Source organism: Eulemur rufifrons, chromosome 30, assembly GCF_041146395.1.
Source record: "Eulemur rufifrons isolate Redbay chromosome 30, OSU_ERuf_1, whole genome shotgun sequence".
Taxonomy (NCBI): Eukaryota; Metazoa; Chordata; class Mammalia; order Primates; family Lemuridae; genus Eulemur; species Eulemur rufifrons.
This window is the reverse complement of record NC_091012.1, coordinates 125,351,187-125,366,320: the sequence shown is the minus strand read 5'-3', so window position 1 is coordinate 125,366,320 and position 15,134 is coordinate 125,351,187. Positions and strand designations below refer to the sequence as shown.

General features: G+C 42.7%; 1 protein-coding gene across 1 annotated transcript in view; it reads left to right on the top strand.

Annotated features, from left to right (window-relative positions):
- The first annotated feature begins 453 nt into the window (after positions 1-453).
- PTCHD1 (patched domain containing 1) overlaps positions 454-15,134 on the top strand; it is a 50,872-nt gene continuing 36,191 nt past the window's right edge. Inside the window, exon 1 of the mRNA XM_069463903.1 lies at positions 454-804. Within this exon, the coding sequence (XP_069320004.1) occupies positions 454-804 (351 nt within the window). The remainder of the gene's footprint in view (positions 805-15,134) is intronic.

Below are 15,134 nucleotides of genomic sequence, written 5' to 3'. Positions count from 1 at the left end.
CGCCGCCGCCACTCCCCGCGCCACCCCGTCGTTGGCCTTGGGGGTCGGGTGAGTGGGGTCATGACGCGCCGCGGGAGCTGCCCCGGGCCCCGCACGCACTGAGAGGGGACGCGGCCCCCCGGGCTGGGAGGCGGCGGGGGTTGGGGAGGGCGCACGGGGTAGGGCGGGGTGGGGGCGGCGCGGAGGCCGCCAAGCTGGGGGGCTCTCTGGGAGGGCGCGGCCGCGGGCAGGAGGGCGTGTCTCCAGCCCGAGGGGACCCTCCCGAGGCGCGGCGCGGGACTCCCCGATGGTGGTGCCGCGGCTTCGGGAGAGCTCAGGGTCTCGCCTCCGCCGCCGCCGCCGTCGCCGCCGCCGCGGGCGCCACCAGCGCCGCCGCCGCCGCCGCCGCCGCCGCCGCCCGAGCCCGCGCCGAGCGTGCGCCTCGCCCTCCTCCCGCGCCCGCTCTGCTCTAGGATGCTGCGGCAGGTTCTGCACAGGGGCTTGAGGACGTGTTTCTCCCGGCTCGGCCACTTCATTGCCAGTCACCCGGTCTTCTTCGCCTCGGCGCCGGTGCTCATCTCCATCCTGCTCGGCGCCAGCTTCAGCCGCTACCAGGTCGAGGAGAGCGTGGAGCACCTGCTGGCGCCCCAGCACAGCCTGGCCAAGATCGAGCGCAACCTGGTCAACAGCCTCTTCCCGGTCAACCGCTCCAAGCACCGGCTCTACTCGGACCTGCAGACCCCTGGGCGCTACGGCCGGGTCATCGTCACCTCCTTCCAGAAAGCCAACATGCTGGACCAGCATCACACAGACCTGATCTTAAAGGTGAGATGGGGAGGGGGGGGCGGGTGCCGGCAGCCTCCGCCGGCGCGGCGGTCGCGGCTAGGCTGGTTCTGCGCTGGGGTCCCAGCTGAGAGCGCCGCCTCTCCTATCCCAGGCGGTTGCCGCAGGGGCTCCCCTGCACCGCGCGCCCCAAGGCAGTCGAGCGGAGCCTCCCAGACTCCTGAGAAGGGAGCGTCCGGTCCGGGTCCGGCCCAGCCCTGGCCCTGTCCGCGTCGCCTCCGCCGCCACCCCGCAGTTGCTGCAACAGTTGGGGCGGCGGCGGCCACGGTGCTGTGGTCGGTGCGCTTGTTTTGGTCACAGTGGGCCTGGGGGCGGGGAGGCTTTGGGTAACTGGGCCAGGAAGGTGCAGAACAAGAGAAGACATTCTAGAAAGTCCTGCTACTTGAGAACAAAATACTATGCTTGGAGGGGATCCCGAGATACCCCTCCCTGTCCCAATTATTTTTTCTCCCTTCCTCTGGCCCCCCCGGAGTGTTTGGGGAAAGGCTGCCGCGGCGGGGGGTGGTTGGAGGGTAAAGAGGAATGTGAGGCGAGATGGTGAGGAAAATGCCTCCCACCCACCCAGAAAGAAGTGTGGTCCGTGGCGAAGACGGGGCTGTCCTGCCGCCCTGTTCCCGAGCGAGGTAGCAATCTCTGTCTTCCGGGGTAGGAAATTATGTCTGTAATTCGCAGTTATTTCATTTTTCACAGTAGCTCCTCTCCTCTGAAATGCAAAAACTTTAGGAAAAGAGGGAACTGATCCACTTTTATTTAGGTGCGTTTGAGAGTGGGGGTGAGGGGAAGAGCCAGAGGGTGAGAACAGAAGCCATGCTGTATGGCCCTGAGAAGAGCGCAGGAAACCGGCGCAGCTAGTTAGAGAAACCGGTTGTGCCTTCAGCCGCCGCAGCGGGAGGTGGGAATTTGATGTGAAAAGTGAGGTTAATGGTGGTAACTTTCTGGGAAGTTCCTAAGAAAAGCAGAGGAGTGAGGACTAGAGATGGAAAAGTGGAGATCCCAGAGAGAAAAGTAAAAATAGGTGAGAATGTTCCGTCTGAACCCCCGTGGGGATTGTGGGGCATGTTTACTTAATGTTTTCTTTTGGGGAGGGCAGACGGAACCAGCCCCAGCTTGGGACGCTGGGGCAGAGGCATGGAAGGTGCTGGTTTTGTGTGGGTCTCTGTCCGGATCTGGGAGTAGAAGCCAGTTAGATTTCTAGTGTACTTATCCCAAGGGGAATCTACCAGTGAACCTGGGGAACACTTTCCTCTTCTTTTCCTCTACAGCTAACAATTTATCCCTAGAGACAAGCTAATTTTCGCCTATTATTTCCCTCCTTCTGTTTGTTGACATGTTACCAATCAGCAATTAGTAATGAGGGGAATCTGACTAGGAACTCAATGGAATCAGGACCTTTTTACATTGAGTGGCTCATGATATTTTTAATGGCATACAAATCATCACACATTCACTATCGCAGAACCTTAGTAACGTTAGTCCTGAGATGTTTGCTTTTCTCATAATTATACTTCCAACATCAAAGTGGCTTTTTTCAATACTTCAGTGACCGTATTTTGACACACAGATAAATACTGCTCCAAATGCTTTCCCAAGAAAACATGTAGTAGATTCATCGCGGGCTTAAGGAAACTATAATTTAGCCAGTCCTGACAGTTGGAAATGCCCCATCTTTTGATGGATGATCTACTAAATGATGTTTCTCTTTGTTGTTTCAAAGTGATGTTTCCACTGGCTTTTCCCCCCCTAACAAACCATCAAGCCACCGTGACAGGCAGTCACCAGTTACATTCACTCTCAAGGTTAATGAGACATCAACAGGCACAGCAGATCTCTTTCAACTGGATTCCTTTTCCCCTATTTGATTTTGATCAGTTCAGGACAGAAAATACTATTATAAGTGAAGGCTGGAACTGGAGAGAGAGGCTGGCTTTGCCTCTGTGCCTAAAGGGCAACTTTAAAGGACAGTGGTTGAATCAGTGGGTTCTTTTAAGAAATGGGATGGTTTTTCATGTTCTAGGTGTCTGGGTAAAATCAAAACCAAGCCTAATAGTGGTCGGAACTCATTTGTAGCTGATGACTCTGGTCAAATGAGTTCATACAGCTTATAAAAACCTTAACTTACAAAACCAGGGAAATTGCCTTTGATTTTAAATAACATATCCATTTTTTCTTTCTGCATCGAACCCCTATTTTTGGTAGGCATAGAGCCTGGGGACAGGAAAATGGACCTTCAGTAGTCATGGTAATGTAAAGTGTCGGAGCGATCACATCATTTTTTTTTTCCATTTAGAGACATGATGACTTGTCCTTTACAAAAGGTGTCAGGAGTGAAAGAGTCACTGTTACTGCCGTTACTAGTGTTATTCTGATACTTCATTACTAGCATCAAGGATAGTACTGACAGTTAACACTGTACACAACACCAAACAGTCCCTGCCTATTTTATGGCATGGCATTTGAAGTGAAGTGAAGTGGACAGAGCATAAGCAGGGTTTGAGGTTTTCTCAGGCCCCACTACAAAACTGGAGGAAGTAACTTGTAGGGCTATGTAGGGTGCTGCTTCAAGCATGAAGAATAGACCCATTCTTTCCTTATAATGTTTTGCGGTTGTACCTGTTCAGTAAAGGAGATCCTTCTTGGGATATTAGTCCAGCTACTTGCTGACCAAAAATAAACCAGGAAGGAGGGGTGATGACAAAAAATGAAAAACCAGATTGACTTTTTAAAAATGTAATTGAGAGTATTACAGAAAAAAAGAATCTATGTTTGAAAATCCAGCTGACCTGGTTTGGAGGAGCTTTCTCAAATTTGTGCAAGTGATGTGATTACAATACTCTGTAGTGTAGAATTTGACCCCACACTATAAGGGAATGACTTTCCCTAGCAGTGGCTGGTTTCCTCTGAAGGCTACAGGGCAAAGATGTAATTTTAAGCAAAAGTGGGTGGGACCTAATGGTGTAAGGGCTCAACCATTAATTTCTGAACCTCTTTAAATAAATTCTGCTCTTCAAAAGTCTTCATTTCGCTAGAAAATTAAATTTAGCTCATTTTATCTTTTAACAGAAAATCTATGATGTTCATCTCAGAGCAAATTTCAAAGTAAGGCCTCACAGGCTTTTATAGATATGTTTCTTCGTGATCACCCAAAATGAAGTATAAGAAGTGTAATTGATCCCGGCTGTAACCAAAACGATACTTGATTTATTCCAGTATCATCTGTGTAGAGTGAAGAATCAGTATTGCCCAGTCCTTATGATAATGATATCACCTTTATGGCACTTTATAAGTCAAAAAATACAGTAAGTTTAAATACAATAAACTGGTAAAAGTACTGTTATCCCATTTTATTGATGAGAAGACTGCTCCTTAGAAGTTAACTGACCTGTCCATGGAAAAAAGACAAGGACAGAACCAGAACTGGGACGTAGGGTTTTGGATTCCAAGTCCAGTGCCCTATAATTTACTTTCATATGATAAACTACTTGAAAGATTTAAAATGTACATTTTTTATCCAAATGAAGTATATTTGACCAAAGTCCCATCCCATACCTTTGTTCTAACAGTGGTAATTCAATCATAAGGACATTTTCTTGACTGATTCTGTCTGGTGTCAATTAAAATCCGCATATAGAAACTCCAAATGCCAAATGTAAACCATAAGATATTTGTAATTAGCAATACACAAAGATAGAAGATTTTACTGGAAAAATATCTGGATGATTGAGTGTAACTGCTTCCTGTTTGAGTGCTATTCATTGGCAGGGTCCAGGTGGATTCAATTCTAGTGCCTCACACAGTCCCTGGCACATAGTAGCCGCTCAAAACTTGTTGAATGGACTGTCTCTAGTTTACTCAGACATTTATGTGATGGGTAAGGAAAATTCCATGGAAACTACTTTGAAATGTATTTTTTAATACTATTTTTATTTTTACAACTTTACCAGCAGTTTCTAGGCTTCTTTTGTGCAAGATACCATTCTTCCATCCTTGATAACCTCTGTGGTCATAGCAAAGCATATCTCAGTTTTAAACTTGGGTAGGGGCACTTCCTTTGTACAACATCTTCTTCAAAGGAAACTCAGGATATTTTATTCCAAACCATGGGAAGGACATATCCTCACTAAGCAAACCTTCTTCCATTTACTAGGGAATCTCATTTTGTTCAAACATTGAGTCTGTTTTATTTAAACCTTTTGTGTTTAAAGACATTAAGTAGAATTAAGTTGCGGCTGAGCACCGTGGCTCACGTCTGTAATCCCAGCACTTTTGGAGGCCAAGGTGAGAGGATTGCTTGAGGCCAGGAGTTTGAGAACAGCCTAAGCAAGAACAAGACCCTGTCTCTACAAAAAATAGAAAAATTAGCTGGGTGTGGTGTAGCCCTAGCTACTTCGGAGGCTGAGGCAGGAGAATCGCTTGAGCCCAGGAGCTTGAGGTTGCTATGAGCTATGGTGCTTACTGTACTTTAGCCCAGGTGACCAGAGGGAGATCGTTTCTCAAAAAAAAAAAAAAGAATTAAGTTGCAAACAAGATGAATAAAATCTAACTTCAAGTTATTTACTTCAGGTTTTCCAAGAAGGGCAGCGTAACTGCTAGCTCAGGATCACAAGGACCCGATAGCTGGATCAAGATCCCAGTTTTTCCAAATACTGTCTCAACACTTTCAATCATTACAGGAATCACCATCATTTCTTCCTCTACAATCTAAAGATCAGCAAATTCCAGCCTATTTTTGGGCTTAGAATACGTTTTTACATTTTTAAAAGATTGTAAACAAAATAAAACAAAAACCAAGAAGACTATGCAGCAGAAACTGTGTGTGGCTCACAAAGCCTAAAATATTTACTGTTCTTTATATTAAAAGTTCCTATGTTGTATTCCAAAATTGAATTACTAGAGCAATTTTTAGAAAGTTAATACTGTAAGACAGTAGGTCTCAACCGGGGGTGACCATGTCCCCCAAGAAACATCTAGCAATGCCTAGAGACATTTTTGTTTATCACAACTGGGGAGGGGGCATGTGCTACTGGCATCTAGTGGGCAGAGGCCGGGGTTGCTGCTAAACATTTTATAATGCACAGTATAGCCCCACAATGAAGAATTATCTGGCCCCAAATGTCAGTAGTGCCAAGGTGAAGAAACTCTCCACTTTGCGTGTGGTTTTTTTGGTTTGTTTTTAGGATTTTGTTTCAGCTAAAGTGATTATGTAAAATTAAAAAAATGCCAAAGAGAAGTTCATATCCAAAAATCTTAAAGAACTTTCACTGGGGACAAATATTACAACTTCTGAGGTGATGCTCTTTTGAGAAGTTGGGCAGAGACCAGATTTCCCAGTGTAATCTTTCCCAAGATGCAGTTATCTTGCTCTCTCTTATAGCTCTGTCCCCTGCCACCCACTGTAGAGGAACCTAAGAAACTAAATGCAATATAACTGCTTGAATAACAATACTGCTAAATTGACACTGGTCTTTGAGGCTTGTCAATTAATAAAGTGCCATTATTGGCATGCCTGAAGCCTCAATCTGTAGCAGTTGCCCACTTAGGCCAGGGTACTTGTGACAGTGTGTAAGATCCTGCTGTGAGCGGTGACCTGCCGTGGAGGCAGGAGGCAGTGCTTTGTTGCCTATTCCAGCTGCTCTGCTTTTCTGAGTGTAAAATGACAATAGAAGAGCTTGCATCCAAGGAACATGGAATCAAAGAACCTTGGGTTTAAAAGGCTCCTTAAAGGTCATCTCCGCAGATGCTAATGCTAGAATCTGCTTTTAGCATCTCAGGGTGCTTTGTCTAGTGACAGGTGCTATGAAGCCTTGGGCAGTCCAGTCCCTTCTGTGAGTTATCCAAGTGGCAGAAACTCTTAGAAAAGATTGAGCCCAGGCCTGAAAGGGCAGCATTTATGCATTTGCTGGACCAGTCAATTGCTTTTTACACTTTGTTTTTGCACTAGAGGAAAATTAAGGAGAGATTGAGATTGCTTTTCATTCTCCTTTCATTTCATAGGTTTGCATCCAAATAATCTAAATACAATCTCATTCTAAGGTTATCTCACTTTTAAGCATGTTTCATTTCTGTGACTGGTATGTCCAATGCCCACCCCACTTGTCTCATTTAGATGTGGGGAATCAATCTTTTACTTCCCCATTCAGGTACACATTTGGGACAAGCTTTAGTTAAACTTCTAATTTAAGCTGAAATTTAAATATAAAGCTATAGTGTGAGAGGAGGCCCACCTAATGACTCATGGTATCTTGATAGATGCCATATTAGAGTTAGGGAAGGATGAACACAAAATTGAACCTCTCAGGATTCACCATACCTATAAACCTCACAGAACAGTTGAGCATTGAATTGGTGACTCCTTGATAAGTAAGAGAAGGAGAAGTAAGCTAACAGAAGTTATTTGTTTTCTACCTGAGTGGTTGCAGCATCCTTCTGTACCAGAGCTAGGGAAATATGAGATACTGGTGAGCTGATCAGCTTCGACTTTGTGGGGTATGCCATCTGGTACCTAACTTAGGCCTAAAACAGACCTTTGAAGTCACCTGCTTGGTAGCACAACGCAGCAAGCAGCCCTGCCTGCAGCACTGCCTGTGTCACCACGACATACCCGGAAGGCCACAGAACTACTGAGGAATCCTGCCAGACTGATTTAATGACCAGCAGGGGGGGTGAGTAATCTCTAACCTTTAAAAGACAAGAAAAGAAAAAAAGGAAATCAACACCAGTTGTTATTTCATATGGGAAACCCTGAATAATAAGTCATGCTTTCAACTTCAGAATTCATATTTTGAACAAAAGGAGGCAATGAGGGAATAGAGAAGCTATTTTTATCTTCTTGCTCTCTAAGAAATCCTCTCAAGAATATTGTTTCTGGTATTTTGAAAGATCCCCATTGTTAGGTCTTCCACTTTAGTATTAACTCATGGGCTGCAAGTACAGTGGAGATGCAGATTTATTCAAATGCAGTCAGTTATCTTGGGAGGTGATATTAGAAAGGCCAACAGGGGAGTGTGGAAGTAAATAGAGAGTAGCAGGAAGCCAATTAGAGGAGTATTTGTCAGGCAAGTGTCCACTGTGGGCAGCCAGGGCTCAGTCTCACTGGGGAACTCTGGGAAACACTGTAGAACATGTGTTCAAGAAATCTCAACTGTGGGTAAAGAAGCTGGATATTTATTCCCCAACTCCAGCCATCACTGGTTGATCTGGCTGCATATGGGAGTATTAAATCTCTGTCATTTCCATATGCTATATTTGTCCCACAACTAGAATTTAAAAAAAAAAAAAAAAGCCTTGGGCACAGAGCTATAGGTGTTTGTATTAATAGTAAGTGACCTTGGCATGTAGGGGTAAGTGTGAGCTGAGTCTATATATGGGTGGGACCCTGAAAGCATCAACCCTAAGTGTCTTACACTCATCCGGAGTTATACATCTAGCGATTTAGGGCTCAGATTTCTAGGAGATATTCATCCCTTCACTCAACAAGATGGCCACGACCTTGTCTCCATGAAGCTTACAGTCAAGAATGATCCAGTATAGATGTTTAGTTATTCTTGAGTTTGACAAGCACTACTGGATGCTGGTAAAGATGATTCCAAACAGGGCCTAGATGCCACCAGGAGGTGTGGTTTTAGATGCCAAACCTCTACGTTTGAGTGGCACATATCCAAGCATTCTTTCCTTTATGATTATAGAAGTCTGCAGGCCCCCATCTTATAGCCCCAATCTTTACACACCTACGTCTGTTGTTGTTCTCCCTAGAAATACCCTCCCTCCTTCCTTTAAGGTTCAACTCACGTGCCTCCTACTTTATGAGGCTTTCTCAGATTCATGGCTTCTTCTCTTCCTTAAGTCTATCTGGATTTCGTTTGTATCCACATTGTTTAATGCTTAACTGTAGACTCTTATATAATTTGCTATATTGTCATGTGATCATTTCTCTCGAGCAAGATCATGAACTCTTCAAGGGCAGGAACAATGTCCGGTACTGCCACATCTCTCCTGGAGCCTAGCATAATGTGGAGTGTGCAGCAGGTGCTTAATAAATTATTGCTGGTTAATGGCTTATAAGACAGGAAATGTGCTCTCCCTCTGTACTGATTTGTTTTGGTCAAATATAATTTTGCCTGGTAGCATGACCATGTGATTTCTTTATATCTATCCTCATCCTCATTTTTCATCCTTGACAAATCTTGTTTTCAAACTTGTTGATAAGCAATAAGCATCCATTCTGCTTCCGGATCTTGCCATTTACTTTACATGAGGAAAAATTCTTAGAAAACCAAACACCTTACCACCTTCTCTGGTCCTAGCACAGTTTGGGAAGGTGTGAAGTTGACCTCAGTCCCCATTCAGCAGCACATTTCCATGTGGGAGGGTGAAGCACTGTGCATTTTCCAGTGAGCACCCTGGAAGTCAGCTCTCTACAGTACACATGCCCTTATTTGCTTCAAGTAAAGTCTCAAAACATTGGCCACACCCATACTCAAATGTAAACATGAAACACACTTTTAAAAAAATAAAAAAAACAAGGCATTCTCCTGACCATAGCACCAATGTTCAAGAGTTCACCATTCTAATGTTACTCAGCCCCTCTCTTCTTAAGACTGAGCCCAGGGTAATAGAAAGTATTGTTGTAAAAGGTGAACTTAAAAAAAAAATGATACCGGTACAAAATCAGCATGTTTCGGTGAATTTAATGAAAACTGCTGATTTTTTAGTATTAAAGTTGGAGATTCCTTTGCCCATTCTTTCTTGAGGCTCTCCTGCTGTCACTAATACCATGGCTTTGTTAGTTCTAAGTGTTTCAAGAAAAAAATGCATCTCTGCTACAGAGCCATCATTGTAAGTGCTCAAAAAATCTTTGTGATATTTAGTACCTTAGTTTTGTGAGGTTTGAGCAGTTGGCTTTTGTTTTATTCTTATTGTGGTATAGCACCTAGGCAAGTAGTCATACTGAGTAAAGTTTGATTGCTCTCAGACTTTTTAACATGCACACACATTACCTGGGCATCTTGTTAAATACAGATTCTGATTCAGTGGATCTGGGATGGGACCAACAAGTCTACATTTCTAAACAAGTTTTCAGGTGATGCTGATGCTATTGGTCAGCAGACCTCACTTTGAGTAGCAAGGCTCATATTTAGCTGTTGCAAACAGAATGCTGGATTTGGAGTTCAGAAAGCCAAGCTCAAGTTCCCATTCTCCTAAGTATGTGACTTTGGGCAAGTCACCTAACCTCCCTGAAAAGCAGATTCCTCATTTGCACTGAGTGTAATAGCATCTCCTTCACCCACTTAAGATAAAGATACAATGAGATAAGGTATAGGAAGACATTGTGTAACCACAGCCTTCTGTAAGGTGTGTTAACATTATTACTATTTACTTTGAAAATTACCGTTATTTCCTCATGTGTGCCAGCTCTTTTGGAGCCATTATTGCCTGTTGAGTAAATACACATGTAGGCATTTTTTTCTTCTTTGATCCAACAGGCAATAATGGGTGCTCAACCTACATTCTCAATACTCAGATTGCCAATTTGTTGGTCTTTAATGACTCCGTCTGAGTCATTACAGATGATTGGATTTATCCTACTGCTGAACATTCAGCTCCTCTTCTCACAGAAAGTTCTTAGGCAGGCAGAGTTGTGGATGAGGATGGGTGCATTGCATTCCAGCTCACCAAGGCTGCTTCTCTGGGCTCAGAGCCTCATCTTCATGCTTGACAGGGTTTTGCACACAAAGGAAGCCTTCACTTCCTGCTCAGGGAAGTGCCTTTGGAATTAAAAGTTATAGGATGCTGTGGGCTCTGGTTTCAAGATTCTATTTACCACATCACACAGCACAGCATACCAAAAAGGGATTCTCCAGCAATTTAAGTGAGAGAGTTAACAATTCTCTTTTCTTACTTAATTTACATGACGATAGTGTTTCCCTGGGAAATCTTGCCCACATAAGTAGATCTGCAAGCACTTGACAGGGAAGAATGTCATCAGATCAGGATCTTGCAAAGTGATAATTGTAAAGCCCTTTGAAATTGAAATATAAAATTTTGCTGACTGGGGATTTTTATCATTTAGATCTGTGTGCTTGCCCAAACACCCCTTCCCAAAATTTCTTTTTATAGGGTCCTAAAAGAAATCTACGATTATTTAGGCTCCACCTCAAATCCACCAAAGAAGATTCCTCTGCCTACCTGGTTCTCTATGCCTAATCTCTTCAAACAAAACTAACTTCAGTGTAAGTAAAGGTTAGCAGGGCTTCTCAAACTTGACTGTGCTTCTGAATTCCCTAGGAATTTTTATTAACATGCAAATTTTGATTCAGTAGGTCTGGGCAGCAGCCCTGAGATTCTGCACTTCTAACAAGCTCCCAGGTATGCTGATGCTGTTGGTCTGCAGACCACACTTTCAGTAGAGCAGTGGATTAGTGGACCTGAGGAACCTTGCTTAAACTTTGTGTATCCTGACTAATTATGCAGTGCTGTTTAATTGCCTCTATAAGCTAAAGCACTAGCTCTCCAACTTGAGAGGATGGCTCGCTCCTGGATGGCTTGTTCAGACACAGACTGTAGGCTCCACCCCCTGAGTTTCTGAGTCAGTAAGTCTGGGGTGGACCCTGAGAATTTGCATTTCTAACAGGTTGCCAAGGTGATGCTGTTCTTGCTAGTCCAGGGACAATACTTTGAGAGCCACTGCTATAAAGCATCCTAGTAATTAGCTGCCAGGACTAATTCCAAAAAGTGCAGTCTCTTCCTGTAGAAGCTAGCCAACAGATACAAACAGGGTGCAAAAGTTATTTGTTCAGCAGTTATTTCTGAATGATGCTATAATAGCATATTTGAAGTTTGCAGTATAAAGCAGGCATATTGGACAGAAGGGTCTGCTCTACTGCCTGTCTCCATGTTTTTGAGTTCAGGAGAAAGGGGATAAGTGGAGGAAAGGACACCCTGAGATGAAGGAAGCGAGATATCCCCGCTATACACACACACACACACACACACTCTCACTGTGAATTTTGTTGCTATTGTCACCACATATGTGATTTCCAAAGCTGCTTTTCTTCCAAAGATTTCCCACACAGGGTCATCTGCCATTTGCCTTTGCAGAAACTTCCTTTAAAGCAAACCAGAAGGCACAGCAGGCACAAATAGGAGCTACATGCTGCGTTTCTGAGACAGGGCCCCAGCTCTGTGGTTGCGTTAAAGAAAAAAATTACTCATAACACTTGCTAAAGAATGGTAAGGCAGAGTTTATTCAGGGGGATCGAATGAGAGACGTATAGGGACTACTGCAATGGGATTTTGCAGTAGGGGAGAGAGATCAGGCTCAACTCTGAATACAATAAGGAAAAGTGGGAATTTATAGCTAAGGAGCAGGGTGAGGTCAGTGGATGGAAAATTACTAAGAATAAACATCAAGGGTGGGGGGTGGTGATTCTGGCTAAACTGACCTGACAGGATTCTTGCTGACAGCAGGCCAGAGTGATCAGATATCAACTGGGGCATGATGGGAGAAGAGGAATTTGGTGAGATATCTTGAGTAATGAGATACAAAGAGTAGGAGATTCTGGCTAAATGCACTTAGCAGAAGTCTTGCTAAAACTGAGTGACACAAAGACAGATAAGGAAGTCTGAACACCAAAGTGTAGCTGGAAAAAAGGTTCAGAGGAGCCTGACTAGAGTTTGGTCAAGGAGAGAGTCTTTGTCAGTTGCAAGGCATGAAGTGTCCACAGAGAGGGCCCTGGAAGCTATTGTTCAGTCTCAAATATTATTTAATATCAGTGCTGTTGAAGAGACGTGAAGGAGAGCTGCAGCTAAAGTTCAGTAAGTACTAGTTTTAGCATAGTGGAATAAGCATTGCTTCAGAACCCCAAAGTTTTCTGTTTGAGGCTGTGAACTATTAATGTATTCTTGATCAAGTCACTTAACCTCTCTGAGGGTCTCAATGTCCTCATCTATAAAATGAGATCAGCAGTATTATCATTGTAAAATCCACCCAGTCTTCCCCATAACAAAGGCTGTCTCTCCAGGGGAATGGACTTACCAGAGCAAAATTCTGAAACTTTATCTTAGGTTCCTCCCCACTGTAGCTCCCTTCAGCCTTCCTGTCTTACCTAAGGGTTTTGGGAGGAGTCAACAAGGGCCAGAGATTCAATGAAATATATTTGGAGCACTACAGCCAGGGAAAGAGTCGAGGACAAGGAGAAAAGACTATACCACTGGAGAAATACTCATGAAGGTCACAGCCTCAAGGCACATGTCCACTATAAAAGACTAAGATTTCACTGGTAGATTATATAGCATTTCCTCTTTCCACATTTTACCACCACATCAACAGGGCTCCAGTATAACCATAGTGGATTAGATCTGAAAGAGTAACAAGACACTGACTCTCTCTGAGGAAGGGTATGATGGGAAGTCCAGAGTCAACAGGAGAGACAAAAACAAGGACAATATAGGAATTTGAAGCTTCTGGTACTACAATAAACATTAAATATATCTCAACTCCTAGATCAACAGAAATCCTCCCTGTAAAGGCCTCTTTACTTCAGTTCCTATTAATTGATATAGCATGTCCAGCTTTGGGGAAAAGAAAATTATAACGCATGCCAAAAGAAAAAATATATATAGTCTGAAGAGACAAAGGAAGCATCAGAACCAGACTCAGATATGACACAGATGTTAGAATTATCAGACAGGGAATTTAAAGTAACTGATTAATATGGTAAGGGCTTTAGTGTAAAAAGCAGACAACATCAAGAATACACAGGTAATGTAAGCAGAGAGATGGAAACTCTCAGGATGAGTCAAAAGAAAATGCTAGAGATTAAAAAAACACTAACAGAAATGAATAATGGCTTTTATGAACTTACCAGTAGACTTAACATAGCAGAGGAAACTGAGCTTGAATATAGGGTGATAGAAACTTCACAAATTTAAACACAGTTAAAAGTGTTAAAAAAAAAAAACAGAACATCCAAGAATTGTGGGACAATATTATCAAAAGGTACAATATACATATAATTGGAATACCAGAAGAAAGAGAGAGAATGAAGCAGAAGACATATTTAAAGTAATAATTGCCAAAAACTTTCCAAAATTGAAGACACCAAACCACAGATCCAGATAGCTCAAAGAACACAGAAAAGGATAAGTATTCATAAAACTGCAATTAGGAATAGCATATTGAAGCTATAGAAAACCAAAGACAAACAGGAAACCTTAAAGAAGCTCGAGGGAGGGAAAGAGCTTACATATAGAGGAACAAGGATAAGAATTACATTAGACTTATCAGATAAAAACACAAGCAAGAAGAGAATGGAGAGCAACATTTAAAGTATAGAAAGGGGAAAAACCCACTAACCTAAAGTTCTATATCCAGCAAAAGTGTGCTTCAAAGTGAGGAAGATATAAAGACTTTCTCAGGTAAAAACTGAGGAGAATTCATTGTCAACAGACCTGTCCTGCAAGAAATGTTAAAAGAAGTTCAAGTAGAATGAAATTGATATAGGTCAGAAACTCAGATCTACATAAAGAAGAATGTTGGTGATGGAATAAATTAAGGTAAAATATTTCTATTTTTCTTATTCTTAATCTAAAAGGTAACTCTTCATTTAAATCAGTAATAGTAACCATATATTATATGATTATAACACAGGTAAGTGAAATGGATGGCAGCCATGTCACAAGGGATGTGAGGGAGAAATTGGGAATACTCTCTTATAACATAACTGTACTACATGTGAAGCAATATAGTATTATTTTAAGGTGAACTTAGATTATATATAAGTGTATATTGTAAGTGCTAGGGCAACCACTAAATTTTTTTTAAAAGAGGCATAATTCATATACTAAGAGAGGATATTAAAAGCTCAATTAAAACCAGAGAAGGCAGAAAAAGGGGGAAAAAGAAACAAAAAACAAATGCAAAACAACAGAAAACAGTTACCACTGCAGTAGATATTGATTCAGTTGTACCAGTAACCCCTTTAAATGTGAATGGTATAAATATTGCAAGTGAAAGCCAGTGATTGTCAGAGTGGATTATGAAAAGACAAAACCCAACTTTATACTGTCTACAAGAAACCCACTTTAAAGACTCACATAAGTTAAAATTGAAGGGATGGAGAAAGATATCCCATGCAAATACTAATCAAAAGAAACCTGGAGTAGCTATATTAATTTCAGACAAAGCTAACTTCAGAACAAGGAAAATTATCAAGAATAAAGAGGGGCATTACATAGTGATAAAGGGATCAATTTTCCAAGAAGAAACAATAATACTGAACATGTATGTTTCCTAACAACAAAGCATCAAAATACAC